Below are 26,740 nucleotides of genomic sequence, written 5' to 3'. Positions count from 1 at the left end.
ATTACCCTTGAGTAAAGTTGAATATATCTTCCAAGATGGTGGAAGCGAAAACCGTGCTGGAAGCGAACACCGTGAACAATATCTCCTTATGTATATCCTGCTCCACAGTCGACTTGAATACTAACCGACCTGCGGCCAACAATCTGAGTCGACGCAAACAGAACCTGTGCTGCCTATCTTTACTTTATTCTGCCTATCGTTACTTTATTTTTTAACCTGTCTTTAGCCCACCTAAGATGAGCTCATTGCAGTGCTCTTAAATCAGAAATCATATTTCATGTTTAGTAATTCAACCAAATTGTCGGCACCTACTTTTTCAATGGAACACTGTCGCAGTGAGAGAGACAAGTTACGAATACAGGAGCTATATTCCTTTCAAGAGGATCATCTAACCAGGATCAGCTGTAGTATAATACTTTGGTTCTGAAATTCAAATCAAGTCTGAATTTAATAAGTAATTTATTTACTCAAATTCTCGAATCACAGCAAATTAAAAAAAACAGAAAACAACTTTCCAACTAAATGAATATAAGGTGTCATAATTTTGTGTGAGAAAATGCTCCAACTCAGCGAGCACAAAGTCGTCTGTGCACTTGTTTTACGAGCAGGGCTGCTTCGGAAACACTATAAGCTTCTCTAATCTGTGCAGGTCGTAAATGCAAATTACACGAGTCCAAGACCCATGAAATAACATAGTTACTCAGGCAACTCAAGTTGCGTAGCAAATCCCGCAAATTGTAATCAGCCCAGAAAGTGGATAACGGTAATGCGAAATACGACACTTGTTCAAAACTCAGCGAACGTGCGCCAGAATGCGCCATAATTACCGGAAAAGGCAGCCGAGATGGCGGCAGAGAAAGGCTGTCCCTGACAACCTCTGGAACGTCGGCGACTCTTGTGGCTTTCACACTACAATAGCACGAAAATTTACTGCTCTGAACCTAGCTCCCGACTTTTTGAAAAAGTCTGCATGGAGGGGAGGACACTCGGCTATTGTGACAGTGATCAGTGAGATTTTTCCCTTTACTTTCGTGGACAGAGGGGAACGCTGCAGAAATTCCTCATTCTTGATTTACTGAATGCCTCTTAATATGCAGGAGGTTGGTAATGGCTGCCATCAACGTTCCACTCGCTGGTAGAGCTCTTCGCGCCTAAACACGGTGACACACAAAGCTTAGTTGATTGGATAACAAGATTTGCAGGGAAAGGCAACGAGTTTCTTCACTACTGCCGAGCAGCTCCCTGGCAGCTTGTTCTTAGGTTCGTCTACAGGGAGGTGGATTCGTCATGCACAAATATTCTCTAGGGACTTGCAGTGGATTAGTGGCAGCTGCCTTCAAAGGAGAAAACCGAATTCGCCGCCAATGCGTGAGGCAGGGGTTTTTGGCTAACACTTCCACGAATTGCAGTGCCTGGGGACACACTCCTTTTCTCCAGAGCCTGTGTGACTGACAGCCAGCGGTCACATTCGAACATGGGCCGAACACGACGGGCAGCTCCATTCTTATCAATTTGAAACTTTCGCCAAGAGTTACCAAGCCTTGTATTATCCTCAAAAAATAGAAAGTAAATTAGAAGAAAAACAGAAAAATTTTGCTCAGTGAAATGTGACGATCATGTCACAGCATGTACCGGTAAATAGCTGCAATTTTCGTACTATTACTAATAATGAAGCGAAGCCTACTAAAAACTGCAATGAATTGGAGTTGAGAGAGCGTCTCTCAGTAGTTTTGTTTCCTTGGACACACCACAACAGTGTACTTCCTCCGACACAAAGAAGCTCATGTAGCCAACTTGATTGGGGGCAGCAATGCAGACTGTTGCTACGGCTCTCGGCTGAAGGGGCGGTTCGGCCTTCCAGGGCGTAGGTTGGTGACACTGTGGCAACGCTAGTTCTCTGAACCAGGGCGGGGACAGTATCCCTATGTGTCTTCGTTGCAGTGGCTTAAATTTGAAAGTAACGGGCCCTGGAGCTTGTACTGATTTTTGCCATCTTGTGTATTTTATGAATTAACTAATATTTTATCATTAAATAGCTCCACCCCACCACCCCACCCTTCGATAGGCGTCTACTAAGGCATGCTATCAGTGGTTTCAACTGGCTGGAGAAAACTGATTTTAATATATAAGCGGATTAAATTCACTGACTTTTTAGTTAATTGGTTACAGGCCTGTAAAGACTACCACTGAGCTCTATCTGCAGAAGGAATAGGAATGTGTGATTGGAAATGTGATTGTAATGTTATTTAACTCTTTTTCTGTAATAGGGTTGGACTGAACAGCTGGCAAGACTTCGCCACATGCTTTATACGTCCCTGAAAAGTCTCTGGGTTATAACATCAAAGCGATTGGTGTCTACATCTACATCTATACTTCGCAAGCCCCTTAAGTTGTGTGTCGGAGAGCAACTTCTTTCCAGTATCACGTCCCCCTTTTCCTGTTCCAGTCACGTATGGTTAGGGGATAGAACGATTGCTGGTAAGCTACCATGTGATGTCGAATCTTTCTAATTTTATCTTCATGTCTTTTCGCTAGATACACGCAGGCGGAAGGAATGAATTGGTTGAGTCTTCGAGGAATGTACGCTCTGGGAATTTCAACAGTATTTCATCCCGTGTTGTGGAAGCCTCTCATGCAGTGTCTGGGCTGGAGTTAGCTCAATATTTCCGTGACATTTTCGCGCTTACTAGATGAACCTGCAACGAATCGTGCTGCTCTTCTTTGGATCTTCTCTCTTCCCTTCATCAGCACTATCTAGTATGCGTCGCATACTGACGAGCAACATTCATGTACTGATCGAGCGAAAGTGTTGTAAGCTGCTTCCTTTGTTAATATACTACATTTTTGAGTATTCTTTCACTTTATCTCAATCAGACATCTGCCTTATTTGAGATTAATTTTAAGTTGCCGTTCCAGTTCACATACCTCTAGATAGTTTATGAAAGTAATAGCTTCCAGTGATTGTTCGGCAATTTTATAATTATACAATAAGTGGTTTTTCTGTGTACGAGTATGTATTCACAGTACGTTACACTTGTTTATGTCGAACGTCAATTACTGTTTCTCCAAGTATCGATCATCTGCTGGTCTTCCGGCATTTCGCTACAATTTTCTAGCTTCGCGACTTAATCCGCGGGAAATCCTCATGGAACATCTTACAAGTCATTTATTTACACGGTGAAAATTAATGGTTTTATAACACTCCCCTGTGGCACGTCCGGAGATACTTTCACGCCTGACGACCTCTTACCGTTCAGAATGACATGCTGTGTTCTGTTTGCAAGAAACCCTTCAATCGTGTCACACTGTTGGTCTGATACATTCGTTCTTTGTTCATTAGGCGACAGTGCGGAACTGTACCAAATGTCTTCCGGAAGTCAAGGAACACAGTATATGCCTGGGCTCCTATATATGCTCCTTTCTGTGCCTAGTGGACGAAGAAGAGCGAGCTGGGCTTCACACGGTCGTTGTTTTCAGAACGCATGTTTGTTGCTACGGAGGCTATTAGAATTACAATTCTAGCACCAGAAGTTCTGTTTGGAAACTTCTACTTGAAAAAGTGAAGCTGACATCGATATCTCAGTAATTAATATACCTATAAGGACTTTTTCGCAATGCTTTTGGGTTGAATCGCAATTTCGATATCTTAAACACTTAAGAAAATATCTGGTGTGAACTTTCTAGCTGAATCACCGTATACAGACGAAAATATTTTAGTTGCAGCAAGGTCTTCAGCCGACATAATTACTCTTAATGACAACCTGCTGCACAAGCTGTCGTACCTTACATTATAATACCCTATTATTTTGTCTTTTTCAGTACTGCAAGTATCGGCCGTTTAGCCATTTCCAGAGGAAAGGCATAAGCTGACAAGGAACACATTTGTGTTACAGGCAAAACATACAGTGTTAAAATACAGTTGGCTAGGCGGACTTTAAAAGCAATACTGAGAAACTAAGTTTTTCTTGAACATCTGTGACCTAGGAATCATTTGGAAACACGATAGCAAAGTCGACTGAGTACAACAGCATCTCGTCGCCATCTGGTGACAGGTAAAGTAGTTTAAAGTTTGGGAAAATCAAATTCAGCCATAAGAATACTGAACTGATTAGCGCATCATACTAAGAAAACAGTAAATCCCTAAATGCACGACTAGATTTGGTGCTCGAAGAAGCGACGGTAGAAATAGTCTGCAGTAATGAAAAACTAACAGTATATGTGAATGGAGATCAAAGAGAACGAATGTCAAGTGATGTAAAGTATAATAAAGATCAATAAAAATTCAATCAAGTAAAATCTATTTATTTTCATAATCGGTGGAATGTTGCACTTTCATCTTCCAGCAGTTAATCTGAAGTTCATTTTAACTGACTCCTAAAGGTTAGAAAAATTACGAAGTGAGATGCTCAGAATAAGTATCTGACAACAATTTTTTTCTAACGCACTGTAAACGGAGAGACCATTGTTAGCGATTTACAACGAGGTCGATTGCTCCATAGTTTCTGATATTTATAAAAGGAAATCAGTGAGGTGATAACTATTTTAGTGAGTTCTTTTCCTTTAGGTGCAGGAATGGGCTTCCGCAGAATTTTTTCCGTGGGGGGGGATGGGGGAGAGCAAAGTTTCTAAAATTGGCACTTTTTGTGTACATGAGCTGGTCAGTTTCGAGAAATGTCATGCCACTAGAACTAACTTTTGTAGGCGACATAAAAACACTTATTATATCCAAGAGAAATGATGGTTATTCCTCAGTATATGAATGAAATCTGTGTACTCCAGATTGCGGGAGGGGAAAGGGGGGACTTACCCCCTGTTCTTCCCACTCTTCCGCCCTTGCGAACACCTATAAAAGCAGTATACAAAACCTACGCAGTGACGACACCATTGGTTGTGGTACATGAGACGGTGATATATTTAAGAGCGATTGGAATTACGAGGAGAAAAACTTGTTCTTGATCTCGTGAAAAAGTTCATACTGTTAAAATAATGACATTTTTATTCTTGTTAGATCTAGTGTTAATCTTTTTCTTATTCTTCTTCTTTTTCTTCTCCAAGGAGTTTCCCTGCGACATGCTTCAGCTTCATTCAGGCCAGCTTTTCCGGGACATACTGGTATCTAAACTTCTCTCTGTTTGTTTTTACTGCCCTTTCGTTCTTTAGATCTCCTTACAATATATGTGTTCTCACCCTTCTCGTTTTTTGGTTTATTTTATAGATTATATGTCCTGTTATGACGTTTGTCTTGTTATTTCTCCCTTCTTATATGTGTGTAGCCTTAAAGAATGGTGTGATTTCCTTGTTTTGCTATTGAATGTTCAGACACCTTGAGTATTAAACTTGCAACGTCTCAGGTAAGCAGCCATCTCCCTCCCTCTCTCTATCTCTCTCTTCCTCTCCTCTTCAGGCAAAAATGTACACAATAACAGTCTCATAATGAAGTTCACAACACCCTTCATGAAGAACAAAGAAAACTCCACTGACACATTGTAAATATTGAATGTCACGTTTCAAGTTAAAAAGTAGTGTGTAAAAAGGCTTCCTCCTCTTTTATAACAATGAACCCCGTGTGAATATTCTTTTATGTTCGTCTACGTACTGCATGCTTTCTGTTTTTCTTTTTTTCTTTTTCCCTGCCCGTGATATGTCTGTAATTGTTAAATTCCTGAATTAATTTTATTTTTGAGCTTTTATATACAGTATTATGTGAATTTCATTCTGCTTCGTGGACACTCTTTCACATTTTGCCATTGTGATATTAAAAAGGCGAGTGCCTTCGTAAAGAATTAGAATGAAGCATACTTATTTCTTGTCAATTCTACACTCTGTGCAGCAAATAAATTAATTGTGGTTTTGTCATTCGCAATTTAAGACGAGTGTACGCTATAATTTCGTACTGTCGTAACGTGAATTTTATGTCCATAATGGAAAATAGTGAGTTCAACTTTTGACTTGGCAGTTAACGAGGGCAGTTAGACTTTTTTCTATTTTTTTCTATTTTTTAGCCACCAGGATGACTATAATTTATAAATATCCTCGCAGCTTGTGTTGGCTGTTCGTTTTGTTGCCTCGAAAACCTCTTCGCTTTTGTTTTGGCGGTAAGTAACTACGTGGATAGGAAGCGAAACGCGATAAACTGCATGGAAATACCACATTCTAACATCACAAAGCTCTGTCTGTTAGGTATGTTTTAAGAAATTATTCCATCTCGTCATTGCCGACCAGACTACTGGCACGTAAAAACTTGTCTATTCCATCTTTAGACTATAACCGCAAGTCTAAGACTTTTTCTTCTATCGCACACAGTCATCTTTCCTACTCTGACACGAACCTTCCCGCTCTGCCACTGACATCGTGAAGGTGCGATTCCAATGCGGCGGCTAAGGCAATACTGCCAGCTAAACCGCAGCATCAGGGCCGCCCGTTCCGAGCCGACTGCTCAACTTCCTATGTCGCGACATTAAGTCGCTTCGCGAACGTCGAGGCGTGCGATACCAGTGGGAACTTCATGTTTCCCATTTTCGCGCTGTGAAAACGTTTCAGCCTATGTAAGACTATCCAACATTCATTTCTGCGCTTATTTTTTAATAAATGTTTCTTGCTTCTTGTGAACAATAAAAGCGGCTGTTTTACACTTCACGTGAGTTTTTAGTTTTTGGTTAAAAAATCTGTAGTGTGGCTTCTGAGCTTCTTAATGGGCTATACTTCTTTTCATAATTGTTAATGATGATTCCGAAATGAGGCTATTTGTGGAGCATATTTACTTAACTAAGAAATCATTTACTGAAAAAATATGATAGCGTGTTTATTTCAGCCCAGCACATTTCAGTCCATACATTTGTGCGAGTGAAAAGTACACTGCCTGACAAAGAAATTGAAGCACCCAGAAGACATGGTCAGACATCACAGTAAGTTCGTAAGCGTACAGAACACTGGCAAGTGTATAATTGATTACGGTTACATTTCTCTATGACAGATAAAACGGCCACAAGACTGCATTAGTGCTGTTCATGTCATTGTTGTTTCCCGGCCTGGCAGGATATATAAGTAGCGTGAACAGGTCAGGTGTTCAGTGATCACTCTGAAGGACATGGGAGAGCTGCTTATTTGCGTGAGACCTCGTTATCAGCACCTGACAAAGCTTGAAAGGGGCCTACTTGTGGGTCTCTATTTGGGTGGCAGGTCGAATCGTACAATGTCCAGGTTTTTGGGACATTTGGATGTCACAGTGGCCCGATGTTGAAGTGCATGGAGACGTGAGGGCAGACATTCCCGTAGTCAAGGTTCCCCTTGATAACGTCTGACCACTGCAAGGGTGGTTCGCCATATTGTGCAGGAAGCGCATTGTAACACCTTCACGTCTGCACCTGACATCCGAGAATAAGCAATGGACTCATTGACACGTTCTGTGTCATCCTGCACCACTGGTCAGAGACAAGCACCAGCAGGTTTAAGGAATTATCGTCCATTGCATAGGCCGCCACTGACACAAAAACATAAACGTCTGTCTGTGGAGTGCTGCAATGACCGGGAACCATAGATTGCTGTCGAATGGCGTCGCATTGTGTTCAGGTATGAATCGCGTTTCTGCACTGTCCTGCATGACAGTCAACGAAGACTAAGGCGGCAGAGGCACAGCTGTGTTATTCCTGGAGTCAAAGTGTGAAAATCCATTGGCTATGACTTTATATCTCGTCTGGCAGTGACTGAGTGAACTCGGAAGGAACAACGGAACATCACGGACGTCCTGACTTCTCATGTGTTATCTCTAAGACCACAGCAGCACAGTACCATTTTTTCAGTAGAACAACTCTCGTCCTTGTATGATATATACGAGTATGAACTGTCTGCATGACTCTGAGGTTCTCCTGTGGCCAGAAACATCCCCAAACATGTCCCCATTAGAATCAACATGCATCCATCTCAGTTCCAGCATCCAGGATATAAAGGATCAGTTGCAACAGTTTGGGCCAGCTTACCTCAGGGGAGGTTATCATGGCTTCATGACACCCTACCAACCCTAATCAATGTAAAATGCAATCAAGAAGGACAAAGTGAGTGCAATCACATAAAGATAGGTAAACTCCGAAACGGCATGAAACTGCGTTTAAGTCCAGAGTCTTAACCAGGCCATCCTTACCATCAGCAGCCACGGTCAGCGACCTGCCGACACTGTAATCCTCCCGTATGTCCCTGATTATGCGTCGGCCTCCTTCTTCGTGATGTCCCACTTTGAGACGTTTCGATACGATCCACAAACGTGGCTTCTTCAGCAACGGTCATACTGGACAGCGGCAGTTAAACCCTTCCCCAGCCGAGTAGGTCATGATCGACACAGCAAGGCGATGCATGGCGCCTGCAGTATGTGAGTCGTAGCAAAGTTCTACTGATGCAGGCTATGTCACGTTACCATTGGTGTCGCCGACCACAAACCAGGGACTACTTCCTGATGATCCGGTCTTCTGGCAGACAACACTCCGCAGTCTTCTCAACGAGATCACTCGCTGACGTACCGCTGCAGCTTCGTGGATGATGCATGAATGGGCAACCACTCAGTCAGACGACCAGGCCACTGTAATTCCCCAGCTACCCGCCATTGCTCTCGAGCCACGGGTCCGGAGTCTGATTAGGCAACGCCGTCATCTGCCATGCGGCATCGGACTGCAAAGTTAGAAGATGTCCGTACTTTGCCACATGCCGACTGCTTGTCCACCGCTGTCGACCCACCTCCGGGCATACTACCAACGCTAGTTCAGCGCACCATTATCCTGGCAGCACGTGTACACACGCGCAATGTCTACAATGCCTGCCGCGACAAGTGAGAACATCATGAGAGAATGCTAAATCGTGCTGGAGCCGAGCCTGCACTATGATGACTGTCCAGGATGAATGGGTTAATACGAGGGCTATTCAGAAAGTAGGGAACGTTTCCGTCTGATGCCGCTAGGCGCGGGCCGTTCGAGTATATTTTCGTATGTGCGTGCTCGGCAGCTCAGTCAGCATCAATCTGTGACAGTGGGAACGTCTCTGTGCGTCTGGCTTTTTCGATTTTCGAAGTTGAAATGAGCGATACAATCGAAAATCCACCCAGTTGTGAGGTTCGCTCTGAAAAAAAAAAACCCGTAAAACCTCTAGAAATTTAGCGTGAACAGTGCGAAGTGTGCCGGCTACGGTCTGGAACTGAGTGACCGCTACGGTCGTAGGTTCGAATCCTGTCTCGGGCATGGATGTGTCTGATGTCCTTAGGTTAGTTAGGTTTAATTAGTTCTAAGTTCTAGGCGACTGATGACCTCAGAAGTTAAGTCGCATAGTGCTCAGAGCCATTTTTAGTGCGAAGTGTACGGAAACAACGTAATGAGTGAATGTCTCTTCCGGCAATAGTGCATTCGGTTTAAAAATGGCCGAACTAACGTTCACGATGAAGAGAAGAGTGGACGCCCGAGCATTGTGACTGACGATCTTGTCGCTAAAGTTCATGAAACGATTCGCGAAAACAAAAAAAAATGGCTCTGAGCACTATGGGACTTAACAGCTGTGGTCATCAGTCCCCTAGAACTTAGAACTACTTAAACCTAACTAACCTGCCCGGGGCAGGATTCGAACCTGCGACCGTAGCAGTCGCACGGTTCCGGACTGCGCGCCTAGAACCGCGAGACCACCGTGGCCGGCTCGTGAAAACAGTCGCTTCACAGTAATTGAGATTTCGCTTTCTTTTCCACAACTTCCACTGACTGTGTTGTTTGAAACTGTCACTCAAAAGCTAGGTTAAGATAAATTTTGTGCACGATGGGTGCCCAAAATGCTTACAGAGCACTATAACAACGAATAGGGGCAACGTTGACATTTCTGGATGCCTACCACAAACATGGTGATTCATTACTGGATCGAATAGTAGCTGGTGACGAGACTTGGGTGAAATTCGTCAGTTCCGAGGTAAAATTACAGTCCAGGGAGTGGGGGCACACAAGGTCCCCCAAAAACCAAGAAAATTTTTGCAAACCTTGTCAGCAAGGTTTTGGCTGTGCTTCTTATCGATTTTCTCGAACATGGAGCAACCATAGATTCTGCCCTATACTGTCAAAATTTGCACAGCCTTGGAAGAGCAGTTCAAAACAAACGCCTAGAAAATCTGACGTCCAAAATTTTTTTTCTGCGCGACAATGCCCGACCTCACACGGCAAACCCCACTAAAGAACTCCTTAATTCATTCAAATGGGAAATTGTCACTCATCCGCCCTACAGCCCAGATCCTGCACGAAGCGACTTCCACTTGTTTCCCAAGATGAAGAACTGGCTTGCAGCACTTTGATGACCACGCGGATCTCCAGGTGGGCGGGACTTACTGGCTGATGTCTCAGGCGGCAGAATTTTACGACGAAGGTCTTTCAAAGCTTGTCCACCGTTATGATAAGTGCCTCAATGTGTTTGGTGACCATGTGGAAAAGTAGTATGTCAGTTGGTCTTTCAGATGTATATAATAAAAGTATTACTTCTGCTTAGTTTTTTTAATGCTAAAACGTTCCCTGCTTTCTGAATAGCCCTCGTATTAACCAATTAAACTGCTCCAGGTCTGTCAGTATGCACGTAATAGCAGGGAATTCACCAAGCGTTATCTCTGGAATTTTGACGTCGTGGAAGAATATATCTGGTATTAGGGAAAGTTTTATGTTGCTTTTCAAAAGTGTATTATGGACACAGGAGGGTAGCTGATCAGCTACTGTGACCCAGGAAGTAAGTCCATAGTAGCAAAGAACTCTGTGAAGTCGGTCCACTGGTCTCGGCGGAGGTTCGAGTCCTTCGTCGGGCATGGGTGTGTGCGTTTGTCCTTAGGATAATTTAGGTTAAATAGTGTGTAAGCTTAGGGACTTATGACCTTAGCAGCTAAGTCCCATAAGATTTCACACACACATCGGTCCACTGAACGGCTAGTAGATTCTCGAAATGAGAGGTAGTTGTGGATCCAAATATGCAGCTTCATTATGAAGTATCTTGGGGAGTACGATGAAGAAATATTATTGCATAGATCGCTGTTCTGTGAGAAAGAAGCTCGTGTTAGGAAGATACTGTATAATGGATTGTGTTATTCGAGTCACTGAGTTTTTCCCTGCCACTGGCTTCTCCATTTTGTAAATAGTTTTCATCATTTCTTAGGCACGTAAATTAACTTAAACGACATGTACAGGCCACGGACGGCTTAGTTGTTGATATAAGATTTGAAAGGAGGGTAATACTATTTGTCTAAATGCAGGACATGTCGTAAAGTATCATATGTAAATTTTACTTCGGTTAATAAAGGTAATTGATGTACTTATTAGGTGAATGTAGGAGTTGCCAATTTTAGCATGTGGAGATGCGAACTTTAGCTTGTGAATATTAAATAGAAAAACCAGCAGGATTATGTTGTAAGGAGCCCCCATCCTCGTACCATTCCCACGTCGTGAAATGATACAGCAGCTACAAGTGACGCAACCTCAGTGAGTGAGGCAAAGTGTGGCAAATAAACAAATCTAAGAGATTCATTGCTTGTAAGGTAGTGTACATAGTGTAGCACAGAAAAGGAAAGTAGGGCACACAAACGTGAAAGTTATGCAAGAAGTGCCTATTCCGAATTCAGGCGGGAGAACGCAGAATGTCGAAACAATCCAGAGGCCAGAATAAGCTAAGGAGGGAGGATATGTAAACGGCATAAGGCTCAGCCATAATCCAGAGCCGTAATCACCGCTATCAGCGAACTGCAGACGCAGCAGCGTTCCGCCATGTACTTCCCAGGCGACCTCCCTCCACGTGATGACCCTAGCATATAGAACACTGATCCCATTCGAGGCGCTTCGTTATGACCTAGAAAGAAAGCTTTTTTTACAACTCTCGGCGCTGGACAGCGGCATTTAAAGCGCAGCTCTGCAATGTGGCGTCAAACCCAGAACAATTTTATTGACTGTGACAACTACCGCGGAAGCCTACGTTTACACTACGCCACCGTGTCAACGAGACTGCTTGCCGACGTACTTCCTGCCACCTCATAGATAAAACACAAATGGATGACCACTCAGCTCCGCGTCTGGACTGCCAGCGTCCGCCGTTGCCCTCTGCTGCTCTCCAGCCATCGGTCCACAGTTTGATTCTACAGAAGGCTATCGCAAATGGTTTCAAATGGTTCTGAGCACCATGGTACTTGACATCTGAGGTCATCAGTCCCATAGAACTTAGAACTACTTAAACCTAACTAACCTAAGGACATCACACACATCCATGCCCCAGGAAGGATTGGAACCTGCGACCGTAGCGGTCGCGCGGTTCCAGACTGAAGCGCCTAGAATCGCTCGGCTACATCGGCCGGCTAAGAATATCGCCTGCCGCTGGAACGCTGCGAGCTACCAGGAAGTTAGAAGTCGTTGCTTTGCCCCGTGTTGCCGCGGCTCCGTGTTCAGTGTTTTTCTGTTGCTTTCGACTCAGCTCCCGGCATGCCAGCAATGCTTCCTCGACGCGTCACCACCTGGGCAGCACGTGTACACTGCATGCCGGTCTCAGCCACTGATACAAGTGTGAAAATTACGAGCCGATGCTGAACTGCACCAGAGACACAGATCACTGTCCAAGTTCAATGATGTAATGAAGAATGGTTTGTGTACACCGTTTGTTGCAACCGTCCCCACCGCCGTTTTCATCTCTCAAGCCATGAAAAGAAGCCACAACGTCCCAGCGCGTGGTTTCAGTGTAGTGTATATATTAACGTAAGAAGAGACTTCGCTTTGGACGAACAGTAATAAAGTTTGCTGTGTTCTTCATAACAATTTCTAGTCGACGATGAAAAAAATGGCTGAGGACAGTGTACAGAACAACGTGACTCCGTGTTTCTTCATTTTCAGACAAGTAATTACAGCTGTTAAGACTAGTGTGTTTTTAGGTCGGTTAGTGATGATGTTTCGTTTGTGGAGCGCTCAACTGCGCGATCATCAGCACCCGTACAAAGTCCCAACTTTTACACAACCCAATATTTTACACAGTCCAATCTAGCCACTGTCGCGAATGATGATGATGATGATGAACTGATGAAGACAAAACAAACACCCAGTCCGGGAATGGATCCCAGGACCCCGTGATCCAGAGGAAGCAACGCTAGCCACTAGACCACTAGCTGTGGAGAAACTTGGTTAGTACTTTCGAGTACGCGTAGCCCAAACAAGCCATTAAGGTTTATTTTCCCTTAGGTAGCAGGTCAGGTACTCAAGGATGACGGGTAGACACAAAATGGAAGTCTATACTGACAGATGTAGTCCATTTCGTTGTGCAGCTACGACCACGCAGAAAACAGGTATTGAATTATATGTAAGACTGTTAGACGCAGAGAAAAAACGACTAACGCACTGAAGAGGTTACATGTTAAGGTACCAATTACTGTGACACCTGTATCTACACCCCTGTATGTTTCTGCTTCTAAAGTGTCTAAATTTTCATTTTCACTTCTCGTTTTTGTAGCTGTGGCAGAGCGTAGAACCACAAATTCTTAATAATAGCACGTCTCTTTTAAGAAAAGCATATGATGATGCAAAGACGATTGGAACTGCGTACCATTGGATTTTTTTCTATTACTTAATCTGACCTTCCCAATTTTTTAAGTTCCTTTCTCCTCATGTCTCTAAGAAATTGTGATTTTTTTTTGATATTTTCGCGGAAATGTTGATGAGAGGATAAAGGGATATAAGACAATATGGTTCTTTAGTTGTCTGTTGCTACAGATCAATGAAAGTAGATCGACTAAATAAAAATCTTTGCATTAAGAATATTAAAAAATTCCAGGCAACAACAAACCATTTAATCAGTCCAGTTTTCAGGTTTTTTGCGTATATAATTCTTATATTAGTTTCCCTCTTTCTAAAAATGCCACCACACACTTTTGCCTACTTCTCGAATTCTGGGGGTGTTGCTTTACACAGAATAATTAGCCCTTTTGAGGTAAGAGATTCCTTAAATCTATGTCTAGCATTTGTTTCAACTTCTTTTGAATGTGCCTGTTTGTTAAGTTTACCTTCAATACATATTTTCTCTCCATTTGTATTACTGGATTCTGACGCACTAACCTACCAAACTTGAAATAAAAAATCCAACCAAAACCTAAAATCATTGTAATACACAACATCAAACACATTAAACGCAGCAATACAGCTCAAAAATTCTAGAAAATCATGAAGGTAGTAGAGTGTTTATTTGCATTTCAACTCATGAGAAAATTATCCTGATGTTTGTAGACGTTTAGTTTATAACAGCTTTTAATTACTTTTTCCTGGTTCTTTGCGAATGGAAAAAACTACAATTCTTCATCATTTCCATTTCGCATGTCACAAAGCTACATCATTCACATGGTGAAATAACTGTGGTAAATCTGCAGGGAAAGAATGTTGGCCAATTTATGGCGACTTCAAAATAAGAATCCTTCTTGCAATAGACAAAGAACTAATAGAGAACAGGAGATTACTTAATTGTATTTGTGCGGTAGACAGCAACCACTTCAGGACATTTTGTACTGGAAAAAGTTGCTTTCAGTTTTTCGACAGCAAATGTTTTCTAATTGTGGTCCTACTTGCCTTCGTAGGTGCTAACTGCAAATCTATAATGGTAGATACTAGTTCATATTGGAAAGAAGGTGACAGCGGAATAACTAAAAAAAACATATTATTAAGCTATTTAAAACGAGCGATTTCATATGTTCACACAACGTGTAGGCGTAGAGCTAATGTTACCATGGGTAAGCTGCCAAGGCATGTGAGATAACCATATTCATGAAAAAAGTCTTACGCAAACAAATGGAACAGTTATTTTCTGTTATACATTGCCATGTGACAGGAACACTGCTGAGAAATGCTTTACGCTTATAAGTAAAATTTTTGGATTAATGTGTATTCAAATTTCTGTTAATTAATCCGAAGTAAGAGAATGTATAATAACTATTGTCTCTTGGCGTCATAATATGCGCCAAGACATTTTCCTAGAAGGGAAAAACACGTTTTACCTTTTCTTGCCGTCGTGAACTCATAAAAACCTCCAATTGAAACTATGAAACCTTCAGTGGCTATGGGTGCTTTTCGAATCATTGAAGTCGTTGCTTAAGAGAAGATTTCACGGAATACATTAGTAGTAGAGCTGGCTCTGGAAAATGAAACTTGTAAGCAGAATAGACCAACAGGAATGAAAGCAAAATGTGATTACCATAGTCTTGTTATCGTATTAATAATTGTAAGTAAATCATTACAAAAAGTATTATTATTAGATAGTAGGTTCAGCAATACTGCACTGTCCATCCACACATTATTTCTGACAATAACATATTTGTACTGATGCCGTTTAGACCCAGACGCAAATGCTGCTTGAGATCGGCGGGACGTGCAGCTCAATATTGATGACTGAGAGTTCACAGAATTAGCGTGACAATATCTTAGTCCATAAACGCGACCGTTAAAAAGAAGTATTACGCTAAAGGATACTTTATTTGTTGTGATAATTCCAGTACAATATATTTATATGAAATTCATTCCACATATTAGAAACATGGCAGTAAGCAAATTATTAGAATTACTGAACTATAAACCACTATGACGGAGAGAATTATGTATGGTGTGAAGCTGCCATACACTGTAATCAGTGCTTCTAGTAATCGTGGGATGGAATAAAGCATATCGGAGAATGTTATGGAGGCAGCAGACAGTCATTATTAAATACATTAAAAGCAGTTAACATATAAAATATTCCTCACGCCTTGATGAAAGGTGAAATAAGTCTTTTTCACTTAGATTTCTTATTTAATGATTCCTCTATCTCTTATCTCTGTCTTTCCTATACAGTCTAATCTATCATTAAAATTTTGTTAGTATCTTAAAAAGAAATCAGCAGCAAAGATAAAAAGTGTCGGATGTGGAAAAGCTGTGATATAATTTTCCAGTGCACAATATTGTAACATTCTTGTAATCTACTACTGAAACGCATTTTCGAAAAGTCATCGTTCTTCCAAGTATTTGGCAATCGCAAAAACTTTTGAATCGTTGTAGTTAACTTAACTTGAACTTAAAAATTACTGGATGTCTTTCAATGTAGGTTTTCATATCTTCTCTGAGATATGTGAAATGCTAATGCCAAAAACGCTTAGATTTCATCAGTTGATAGGACCCAGAAAAAAATTAATAAATGCTATAAAATATTACAAACATCAATATTATTTTCTCATTCGTATGTATTTACTGTGTTTATATACATACAAGCGGACAGTCCTGGCTTCCCACGGGTAGCACTAAGTATTCACTGCCAGACGACTTTTCAGCCGTAACAGTAATAAATTATGTACACAAGCCTCCTTTGTGAATCAGTCTGTCTATTAGTGAAAACAGTATCAAAATTCCTATAGTATTTCCTGAGATTAGCCACCACATACAGACAAACACCCCATGGGACTTGAATAGAGCCTTTTCCCTGGAGCATCATCTGCATACATGTATACTACATATAATGCACAAATCTCTTCCTCCCTGACTATTATAGAGTGTGGAACTCGGTAGGAATCCGGTCAGAGGATGCAAGTCATCTACACGTAGACAAGTAGTTACTTTCCCTGGAAGTATCCCCTGGCAAATTCCCTAACTATACAGGTTGGTCCATTGATCGTGACCGGGCCAAATATCACGAAATAAGCGTCAAACGGAAAATCTATAAAGAACGAAACTTGTCTAGCTTGAAGGGGGAAACCAGATGGCGACATGATTGGCCCGCTAGATGCCGCTGCCATAGGTCAAACGGATATCAACTGCGTTTTTTTAAAATAGGAACCCCCATTTTTTATTACATATTCGTCTAGAACGTAAATAAATAAGAATATTTTAGTAGGACCACTTTTTTCGCTTTGTGATAGATGGCGCTGTAATATTCACAAACGTATGGCTCACAATTTTAGACGAACAGTTGGTAACAGGTACGTTTTTTAAATTAAAATACAGAACGTAGGTATGTTTGAACATTTTATTCGGTTGTTTCAATGTGATATATGTACCTTTGTGAACTTATCGTTTCTGAGAACGCATGCTGCTACAGCGTGATTACCTGTAAATACCACATTAATGCAATAAATGCTCAAAATTATGTCCGTCAACCTCAATTCATTTTTCAATACGTGTAACGACATTCCTCTCAACACCCTTCCGTAATGTTCACATATTCATTGACAATGCGATGACGCATGTTGTCAGGCGCTGTCTGTGGATCACGATAGCAAATATCTTTCAACTTTCCCCACAGAAAGAAATCCGGGGACGTCAGATCCGGTGAACGTGCGGGCCATGGTATGGTGCTTCGACGACCAATCCACCTGTCATGAAATATGCTATTCAGTACCGCTTCAACCGCACCCGAGTTATGTGCCGGACATCCATCATGTTGGAAGTACATCGCCATTCTCACATGCAGTGAAACATCTTGTAGTAACATCGGTAGAACATTACGTAGGAAATCAGCATACATTGCATTATTTAGATTGCCATCGATAAAATGGAGGCCAATTATCCTTCCTCCCATAATGCTGCACGATACATTAACCCGCCAAGGTCGCTGATGTTCCACTTGTCGCAGCCATCGTGGGTTTTTCCGTTGCCCAATAGTGAATATTACGCCTGGTTACGTTACCGCTGTTGGTGAATGACGCTTCGTCGCTAAACAGAACGCGTGCAAAAAATGTGTCATCGTCCCGTAAATTCTCTTGTGCCCAGTGGCAGAACTGTACAAGACGTTCAAAGTCGTCGCCATGCAATTCGTGGTGCATAGAAATATGGTATGGGTGCAATCGATGTTGGTGCAGCATTCTCAATACCGAATTTTCTGAGATTCCCGATTCTCGCGTAATTTGTCTGCTACTGATGTGCGGATTAGCCACGACAGCAGCTAAAACACCTACTTGAGCATCATCATTTCTTGCAGGTCGTGGTTGACGTTTCACATGTTACTGAACACTTCCTGTTTCCATAAATAATGTAACTATCCGGCGATCGGTTCGGACACTTGGATGATGTCGTCCAGGATACCGAGCAGCATACATAGCAAACGCCCGTTGGGCATTTTGATCACAATAGCCATACATCAACACGATATCGACCTTTTCCGCAATTGGTAAACGGTCCATTTCAACACAGGTAATGTATCACGGAGCAAATACCGTCCGCACTGGTGGAATGTTCATGATACCACGTACTTGTACGTTTGTGACTATTACAGCGCCATCTATCACAAGAATGTCCGCCCCAGTAGCTGAGTGGTCAGCGTGACGGATTGCCGTCCTCTGGGCCCGGGTTCGATTCCCGGCTGGGTCGGAGATTTTCTCCGCTCAGGGACTGGGTGTTGTGTTGTGTTCATCATCATTTCATCCCGATCCGGCGTGCAGGTCGCCCAATGTGGCGCCGAATGTAATAAGACCTGCGATATGGCGGCCGGACCTGCCCCGCGAGGGGCCTCCCGGCCAATGACGCCAAACGCTCATTTCATTTCCATCACAAGAATATGCAATAAAAAATGGAGGTTCCTATTTAAAAAAAACGCAGTCGATATCCGTTTGACCTATGGCAGCGCCATCTAGCGGGCCAACCATAGCGCCATCTGGTTTCCCCCTTCAAGCTAAACGAGTTTCGTTCTTTGTAGTTTTTTCGTTTGTTGCTTATTTCGTGAGATATTTGGACCAGTCACTATCAATGGACCACACTGTATACACGTTACTATGTACAAGTATCATAAGTATGAAACTTTAACATCCCGACTGCTATGCAGACTCGAGTAGAGTTTCTCTAAGTACATTCTGCTACAGATTATGACAAGTCTGGCTCCTGATTCCGAACGATACAGAGGCTGCGTCCCTGACGTCTACTCATCTGCGCCCCCCCCCCCCCCCCCCTCACCAGTCGGTGGGTCACCTATTTATAAGGGGTGATCGCACTCACACCATCCTTCTGGAACGTTCCATCACGACTGTTTCATTCATGACCGTCATGAGGCTAACACGTAACTTATTGTCTTACGTCTTCTCTAAGTTTTCCCCTTTTGCTGGTGCCTGTACCATCCAAGAGTCTGGCGGCTGTGCTTGCTACAAACCTCATGCCGCTCCAGGGTCTGCTCCTTGTTAGCAGAACAAGCCTTGTATAGGTGCTTCCAGCATGTCAGACAACTATTTCACAGGCCTCGCACTCAGCAATTGTTTCTAAACTGTGTTTCTGACAAAATCTGAATATTTCCCACGTAGCCATTTTACTATTCTTAGGACTGAATATTTTACTATATATGACACCCCTCTATCCGCTCCATCCCCACCTGCTTCCTCTCTGTCTGTCCATCCCTCTTTTCTGCATCTCTGTCTTTCCCCAGGCATGCCCATCTGCTCATTAAGTCCTAGTAAACAACTCGATAAAAGAGACCAGTACTACCCCCACAACACCTGCTGTACAGGACAGCTTACACTTCAGGGGCTTGAAATCGATTTTTACTAATGACATATAGGCTGCCATACAAAGCATGTCGATGAAGCACGTCGATACTACTTGACCACAAAATTTTACATTTGTTTTAAACGGAATAGTATTCCATACTGATGTCAGTAGCAACCTGTAACGACACACTCTGCAAATACTTTGCAAACTTTGCATTATGGACCCATGTTTAATAGGAGGTTTTTGTTTTTATTATTGTATTCTTTCACCTGTTTCAATTTTTGCTGTTAATCATGATGCACTTTGTGTATACTGCATTGCAAGATAAGCAACAGTCTTGACGGTAGTGGAATGTGTCACACCATAAAGTACCTGTCCAATATTTATCTACTTTTGTTGAAGGAGCTCATTACATTCTGCATATTACATTATTAAACTTTAATTCTACACTCCTGGAAATTGAAATAAGAACACCGTGAATTCATTGTCCCAGGAAGGGGAAACTTTATTGACACATTCCTGGGGTCAGATACATCACATGATCACACTGACAGAACCACAGGCACATAGACACAGGCAACAGAGCATGCACAATGTCGGCACTAGTACAGTGTATATCCACCTTTCGCAGCAATGCAGGCTGCTATTCTCCCATGGAGACGATCGTAGAGATGCTGGATGTAGTCCTGTGGAACGGCTTGCCATGCTATTTCCACCTGGCGCCTCAGTTGGACCAGCGTTCGTGCTGGACGTGCAGACCGCGTGAGACAACGCTTCATCCAGTCCCAAACATGCTCAATGGGGGACAGATCTGGAGATCTTGCTGGCCAGGGTAGTTGATTTACACCTTCTAGAGCACGTTGGGTGGCACGGGATACATGCGGACGTGCATTGTCCTGTTGGAACAGCAAGTTCCCTTGCCGGTCTAGGAATGGTAGAACGATGGGTTCGATGACGGTTTGGATGTACCGTGCACGATTCAGTGTCCCCTCGACGATCACCAGTGGTGTACGGCCAGTGTAGGAGATCGCTCCCCACACCATGATGCCGGGTGTTGGCCCTGTGTGCCTCGGTCATATGCAGTCCTGATTGTGGCGCTCACCTGCACGGCGCCAAACACGCATACGACCATCATTGGCACCAAGGCAGAAGCGACTCTCATCGCTGAAGACGACACGTCTCCATTCGTCCCTCCATTCACGCCTGTCGCGACACCACTGGAGGCGGGCTGCACGATGTTGGGGCGTGAGCGGAAGACGGCCTAACGGTGTGCGGGACCGTAGCCCAGCTTCATGGAGACGGTTGCGAATGGTCCTCGCCGATACCCCAGGAGCATCAGTGTCCCTAATTTGCTGGGAAGTGGCGGTGCGGTCCCCTACGGCACTGCGTAGGATCCTACGGTCTTGGCGTGCATCCGTACATCGCTGCGGTCCGGTCCCAGGTCGACGGGCACGTGCACCTTCCGCCGACCACTGGCGACAACATCGATGTACTGTGGAGACCTCACGCCCCACGTGTTGAGCAATTCGGCGGTACGTCCACCCGGCCTCCCGCATGCCCACTATACGCCCTCGCTCAAAGTCCGTCAACTGCACATACGGTTCACGTCCACGCTGTCGCGGCATGCTACCATTGTTAAAGACTGCGATGGAGCTCCGTATGCCACGGCAAACTGGCTGACACTGACGGCGGCGGTGCACAAATGCTGCGCAGCTAGCGCCATTCGACGGCCAACACCGCGGTTCCTAGTGTGTCCGCTGTGCCGTGCGTGTGATCATTGCTTGTACAGCCCTCTCGCAGTGTCCGGAGCAAGTATGGTGGGTCTGACACACCGGCGTCAATGTGTTCTTTTTTCCATTTCCAGGAGTGTATTTTAAACCAATGCCCATCACCAACATCAATATGTGTGACCCCTTGGGTAAGCTACACAGTTGCATTCGTTGTGGCGTAGAAGCAGCCTCAGAATATCATATTGACGAATTTTATACGATGCCTGGAACACATACTGTGCCACTGATTAAAGATTTCTGACTGGAGACTGAAATAAAAGTATACGTTCTTCTGCAAATCAGAGGACTGGACAGATCAGTCAAGTATCAGTACTTTCTTCAAGGCGTTTGTGGTGTGAACAGTAGTGTGAGGTCTAGTATTATCCTCCTGGAATATGCAATTTGTTACCCTCATCACAAAGGGTATGAAAACAGGGTTTACCATTATTCCCATTATTCGCCTCCATTCCACAATTACCAATAGCTCACCACACCATGACTCCAGGTGTTGAGGAGATATGGGGCTGGAGAATCTTTGCTTCCTGTGGCTGTCCCCATGCTGTCTGCAGACGCATTAACGTCGCTTGAACCGTCACAGCCAGAGGGATTCATCACTGCACAGCACAGAAAGCCACTCAATGTAGCAATTTGCTCTGGCTCCACACAGTACAAGTCTCTAATGACAATGGTACGTCACGTGGCACATCATCATCTCCTCCTGATAATATTCTGATAATAGTCTACGCCGAAAACGAGGAAATAAATTAAGATGTAGAAACAAGTGAGCTGCTGTTACTAGCAGCTACCAAAAAATAAATAAATAAATAAATAAATAAAGGCTCAAGCAACTCAATTTCAACGCAACTTCCAGGTAACATTGAAGCATGTTCTGATGTATTGGTAAGAGCTACTGATAAAATATCTTTCTTGAACAACTTCTTTCGATCCACAGGCCATTACCAGGTTCATAAGAAAACTATTTTACATCACATTGGCAATAAAATCAGTGACCCCAAATAAGAAAATCCATGAATTCGTCACTGTTAGCGACCAGTAAAATATTACTTCGTCAGTCATAAAAATGTGTAAAACTGTGCATTCATGCATGTTATATTAAAACATTTTTTACGATTGACGTAATCGTTTACTCTTTGGCAACAGAGTCGTAGTCATGAATTTTATTATTTGATGCCATTGATTATGTCACCTAACATGATTTTGTAAAGGTTTTCATGAGCCTGATGATGATCAGTTGACCGAAACCGATTGTTCAATAAAGAAATGTTATTAGCAGCTCTAGGCTTTAAATCATAACATTCCTCAAATATTCACGAAATCTGAGGCACAATTTTCTTAAAATGTATTCCACTGCCGATAATCTGTTGCTGATGGTGAGCCTCTGCCTGTAACCTCTGCCTTCGTTCTGCATTGTGTGACCTACAGGCACAAACCAGTGTAACATGTTGGTACGATACCGCCATGTCTCTCATAGTAATATTTCGACCGTCTTCAAATTTCTAAATATGGGTATAAACTGTACGTGCACGTCCTCTAGATTTTCTGTTGCGATTCCAACTGAAAAGGTCTACTAACTTTAGTCATCACCGACCCTTTCCATTCTTCGTCTATACGAATGGCATTATTTCTGTCCTGAAAATTAGCTCACATAAAGCTGATATTTTAATCCACTTATCCCACAGCCATGTAAATTCTGGATTATCTCTTTGGCAGCAACGATCAAGGTGTTTGTGGTGTAACACAGCTCACTTCCGTCAGTGTGTCCAATGATTCTTGTCCATTAATTACATTCCGTGTCTGATGTAGGTATGGCGGTGGGCGGCGGACTGTTGGGCCGCACGGCAGCCGCCATGGTGGGGGCGGTGGCGGCGTCGGGGGCGGTGCTGCCAGCGGCTTCGGGGGCTGCGGCCGCCTCGACGCCGCGCGCCAAGAAGGAGAGCCTCGAGGCGAAGCGCGAGCGCAAGGCAGCGAAGACGCTGGCCATCATCACGGGCGCCTTCGTCGTCTGCTGGCTGCCCTTCTTCATTATGGCGCTGCTCATGCCGCTCTGCGACACCTGCGTCATCAGCGAGGACCTGTCCAGCTTCTTCCTGTGGCTTGGCTACTTCAACTCCACCCTGAACCCCGTCATTTACACCATCTTCAGCCCCGAGTTTCGGCAGGCCTTCAAGCGCATCCTGTGCGGTGCCGGCAGCCGACGCTCCAAGTTCCGGGCCGGCAAGCTCAGATAACCGTCTTCTAGCGACGGGTGCCGCCGCGGCTCCAGCTACCGCTGCCGTGTCAACCAATTAGTTCACCATTGCGAATCATTCGAAAATTTCCTCCTCGCACAAACACTTTTTTTTATACGCATGTAGGAATTATTGGTATCTAGACATTAATTCCGTGAGCTTTTATTACCAGTCAGAATTTTGCTAGCTCGAATGGTAGTATATGTGACGATCTTTTTTTTTTTTTTTACTGGTAAGAGACGGCCTGAGTGTCTCGGCTACTTGTCCAAATGAAAATCAATTTCTGTGGCTGAAGATAGGTACAGGTCTAGAACTACCTCCCAGTTTTATAGCGCGCCATGAGAATACGGAAAATTGTAACCGTCGCCCATAATGGCAGATTACTTTCTACAGTCAAATAATTAAAGAAAACTTTTCTGCTCCGCCGATGCTCTGATCCACATGCCTCCGAAAAGCAGTGTGCGCTGTAGAAGAAGTGTCACAGTGGATAAAAGACTGGACTGGCGTGCGGGCCGAGCAGAGTTCGAATGCCTCTCCGATATTCCTGATTTAGATTTTCCCTAAACCAATCTAGGCAAATTCTGACATGATTCTTTTCAGAAAAACACGATATCTCTCTCTCTCTTTCTCTCTCTCTCTATCTATCTACTTATCTCTCTTTCTCTCTCTTTTCCGCAGCACTCCTTTACTGACCATCACATAGCACTACGTTATCGTATCCCGAGAAACTGAGTTCAGGCTGAATTGACTTCATATTTTAAATAAGATTTCTGTGTCAGTACCATTGCCCCTGGACGTGTGACCGCGTAGTCATGCTGCAATATTCACCAACATTTAGGCACCCCTTTTTTTATATGCTTTTTGGATTTATTGGCATCTAGACTTCAATAGCATGGGCATACATTATCAATCAGAACCAAAGTACCTCGAACGGTAGGAAACGTCAAGATATTTTTTACTGACAAGAGACAGACTGATCTACTCAGCTACTTGAAAAAACGAGAATCAGATTAGCTTGTCGAAGATTTACAGATATCTAGAACTACCCTCCAGTTTTATAGCATGTTATCAGAATAGAGAAAATCGTAGCCATCGCTCATAATGGCAGACTGTGTTCTACAGTCAAATGACTCAAGATAATTGTTCTGCCCCATCGCAGCTCAGACTAGAATGTTTCAGATAATCAAGTGCGTCATGTCTCATCATGGATAGTTAATAGTTAAAAAAATAGACGCAGCATGGAGAAGTTTTCCGAATGGGACGTAAATCGGTAGCTGTGATGTACATGTACAGACAAACAAATGATTACAGTTTCAGAAAAACTGGATGATTTGTTCAAGTGAACCAGCTTCATAAACTGAATAAGTCAATAAAGCGTTGGTGCACCTTTGGTTCTTGTGCAAACAATTATTCGGCTCGGCACAGATTGACAGAGTTGTTGGATGGCTTCCTAAGCTGCGGCATATCGTGCCAAATTCTGTCCAGATGGCGCATTTGGTCGTCAGAATCCCGAGCTGGTTAGAGCTCAAGACATTCTCAGCTGGGGAGAGATCCGGCAAACTTGCTCGCCAAGTTGGGTTTAGCACGCATGAAGACAAGCAATACAACCTCTCATCGTGTGCGGTCAGGCATTTTCTTGCTGAAATATAACCCCAGGATGGCTTACCATGAAGGGCAACAAAACGAGCAGTAGAATATAGTCGTACGGCTGTGCTGTAAGGATGAGAATGACAACGAAAGGGTTCCGAGACACGTCTTTAGTTGTCATCCGCAGCACTCTTACAGTACAGCGGTATGTCGACGATATTCTAGCCGTTTTGTTGCCCTTAATGACAAGCCATCCTGGGCTTACATTTCAGGAAGATAATACCCGCCTGTGCAAGGCGAGAGTTTCTACCGATTGTCTTCGTGCTTCCCAAACACTGCCTTGGCCAGCAAGGCGTAAGATCTCTTTCTAACCGAGATCGTCTGGAGCACTGTGGCAGGGCCGTCCAACCAGTCGGGATTTCACGATCTAACGCGCCAGTTAGAATTTGGCACAATATCACGCAGGAGGTCATTCAGCAACTCCATCAGTCAGTGCCAAGTCGAATAATTGCTTGCACAAAGGTCAGAGATGGACCAACACGTTATCAGCTTGCCTAATTTGTTAAGGTCGTTCTCTTCAGTAAATCATCGAATTTTTTTGAAACTGTAATCATTTGTTTGTCTGTAAATGTAGAATCACATCTAACGATTTCCTTCCCATTCTGATAGTTCCTTCCTGGTGTATCAATCCTTTTTTATTATTTTCTATTCGTCTTGTATTGTATATGCTGCACCATATTAGTTTGTTTGTTTATCTGTCTGTGCCGTAAACCTGATCTGCAAAGTCAACCATAAACTCAAAGGGAAACGTAGAGAGAATTAAGTCACTGAAACACATGAGTGCAGAATACTGAAAACTTGGACTTGCATTCAGGAAGATGGTGTTCTCTGTGATTCCTCTAAATCGGTATACGTGAATGCCGTGATGCCTCCTTTGAAAGGGTATGACCAGTCTTCCCCATTCTTTCCCGATTCAAATTTTTGCTCCGTCTCTAATAACTTCGTCGTCCATGGGACTTAAATAGAACCTTACCTTTTTGTACCTTCTTTCATTTCATAGTTTTCTAAAAGAACACACATAAATTATTCGAGAGTTCTCTACCATCATGTCAGTGGTAGTTACTTTCTATCACAATGAATGTTCGAGGATGCGCTTTTCCAGCTCGTGATACCATCGGTGGGCAGCCGAGTGGCCACGGGTTCTGGTGGGCAGTGTTGCGCAAAAGGCTGCCGAGCCAGAGCCTGTAAGACATTCCGCACCGGAATGGCTATCCACGTGATTAGCGCAGGTGCTGAATGTGTGTAATAGTGCCGTCTGGTGAGTATCTCACAGAAGCTGCACCTGCCCGCTCCCAGCAGTGGTTCGCAAACAATATACCAGCGTTGGGACAACCTATTCTAGGAGAACGACAACGTACAGTGGAGCAGGTGTTAAAACACTGGACTTGCATTGGAGATGAGGAGGGTAGAGATCCCCAGCCGTCCTTTCGTATTCTTGTACAGTTCGAGTTTCTATTCTTTCTCTAACGATTTCGTCGCCGACAGGACGCTAAACGTCTTTCTACTTTCCTTCCAAGCTCGAAGAAAAGTAGAGACGCAGCCCTTGCACTGAAAAACTCATGCTCGTTATTGCCAATCTAATTTCTGACTGAGTAACATTTCATCTGGATGTGTGTCATGCTGTGATATTGAG

At 43.5% G+C, this 26,740-nt stretch overlaps 1 protein-coding gene across 1 annotated transcript in view; it reads left to right on the top strand.

Annotated features, from left to right (window-relative positions):
* Positions 1 to 23,460, top strand: part of LOC124788730 (5-hydroxytryptamine receptor-like) — a 56,574-nt gene extending 33,114 nt beyond the window's left edge. The window contains exon 5 of the mRNA XM_047256012.1: positions 23,132 to 23,460. Coding sequence (XP_047111968.1) covers positions 23,132 to 23,460 — 329 coding nt within the window. The remainder of the gene's footprint in view (positions 1 to 23,131) is intronic.
* The last annotated feature ends 3,280 nt before the right edge of the window (positions 23,461 to 26,740 follow it).

The sequence above is a fragment of the Schistocerca piceifrons genome, chromosome 3, assembly GCF_021461385.2.
Source record: "Schistocerca piceifrons isolate TAMUIC-IGC-003096 chromosome 3, iqSchPice1.1, whole genome shotgun sequence".
Classification (NCBI taxonomy): domain Eukaryota; kingdom Metazoa; phylum Arthropoda; class Insecta; order Orthoptera; family Acrididae; genus Schistocerca; species Schistocerca piceifrons.
Note: the sequence above shows the minus strand (reverse complement) of the source record. Positions and strands in the feature narration are given on the sequence as shown.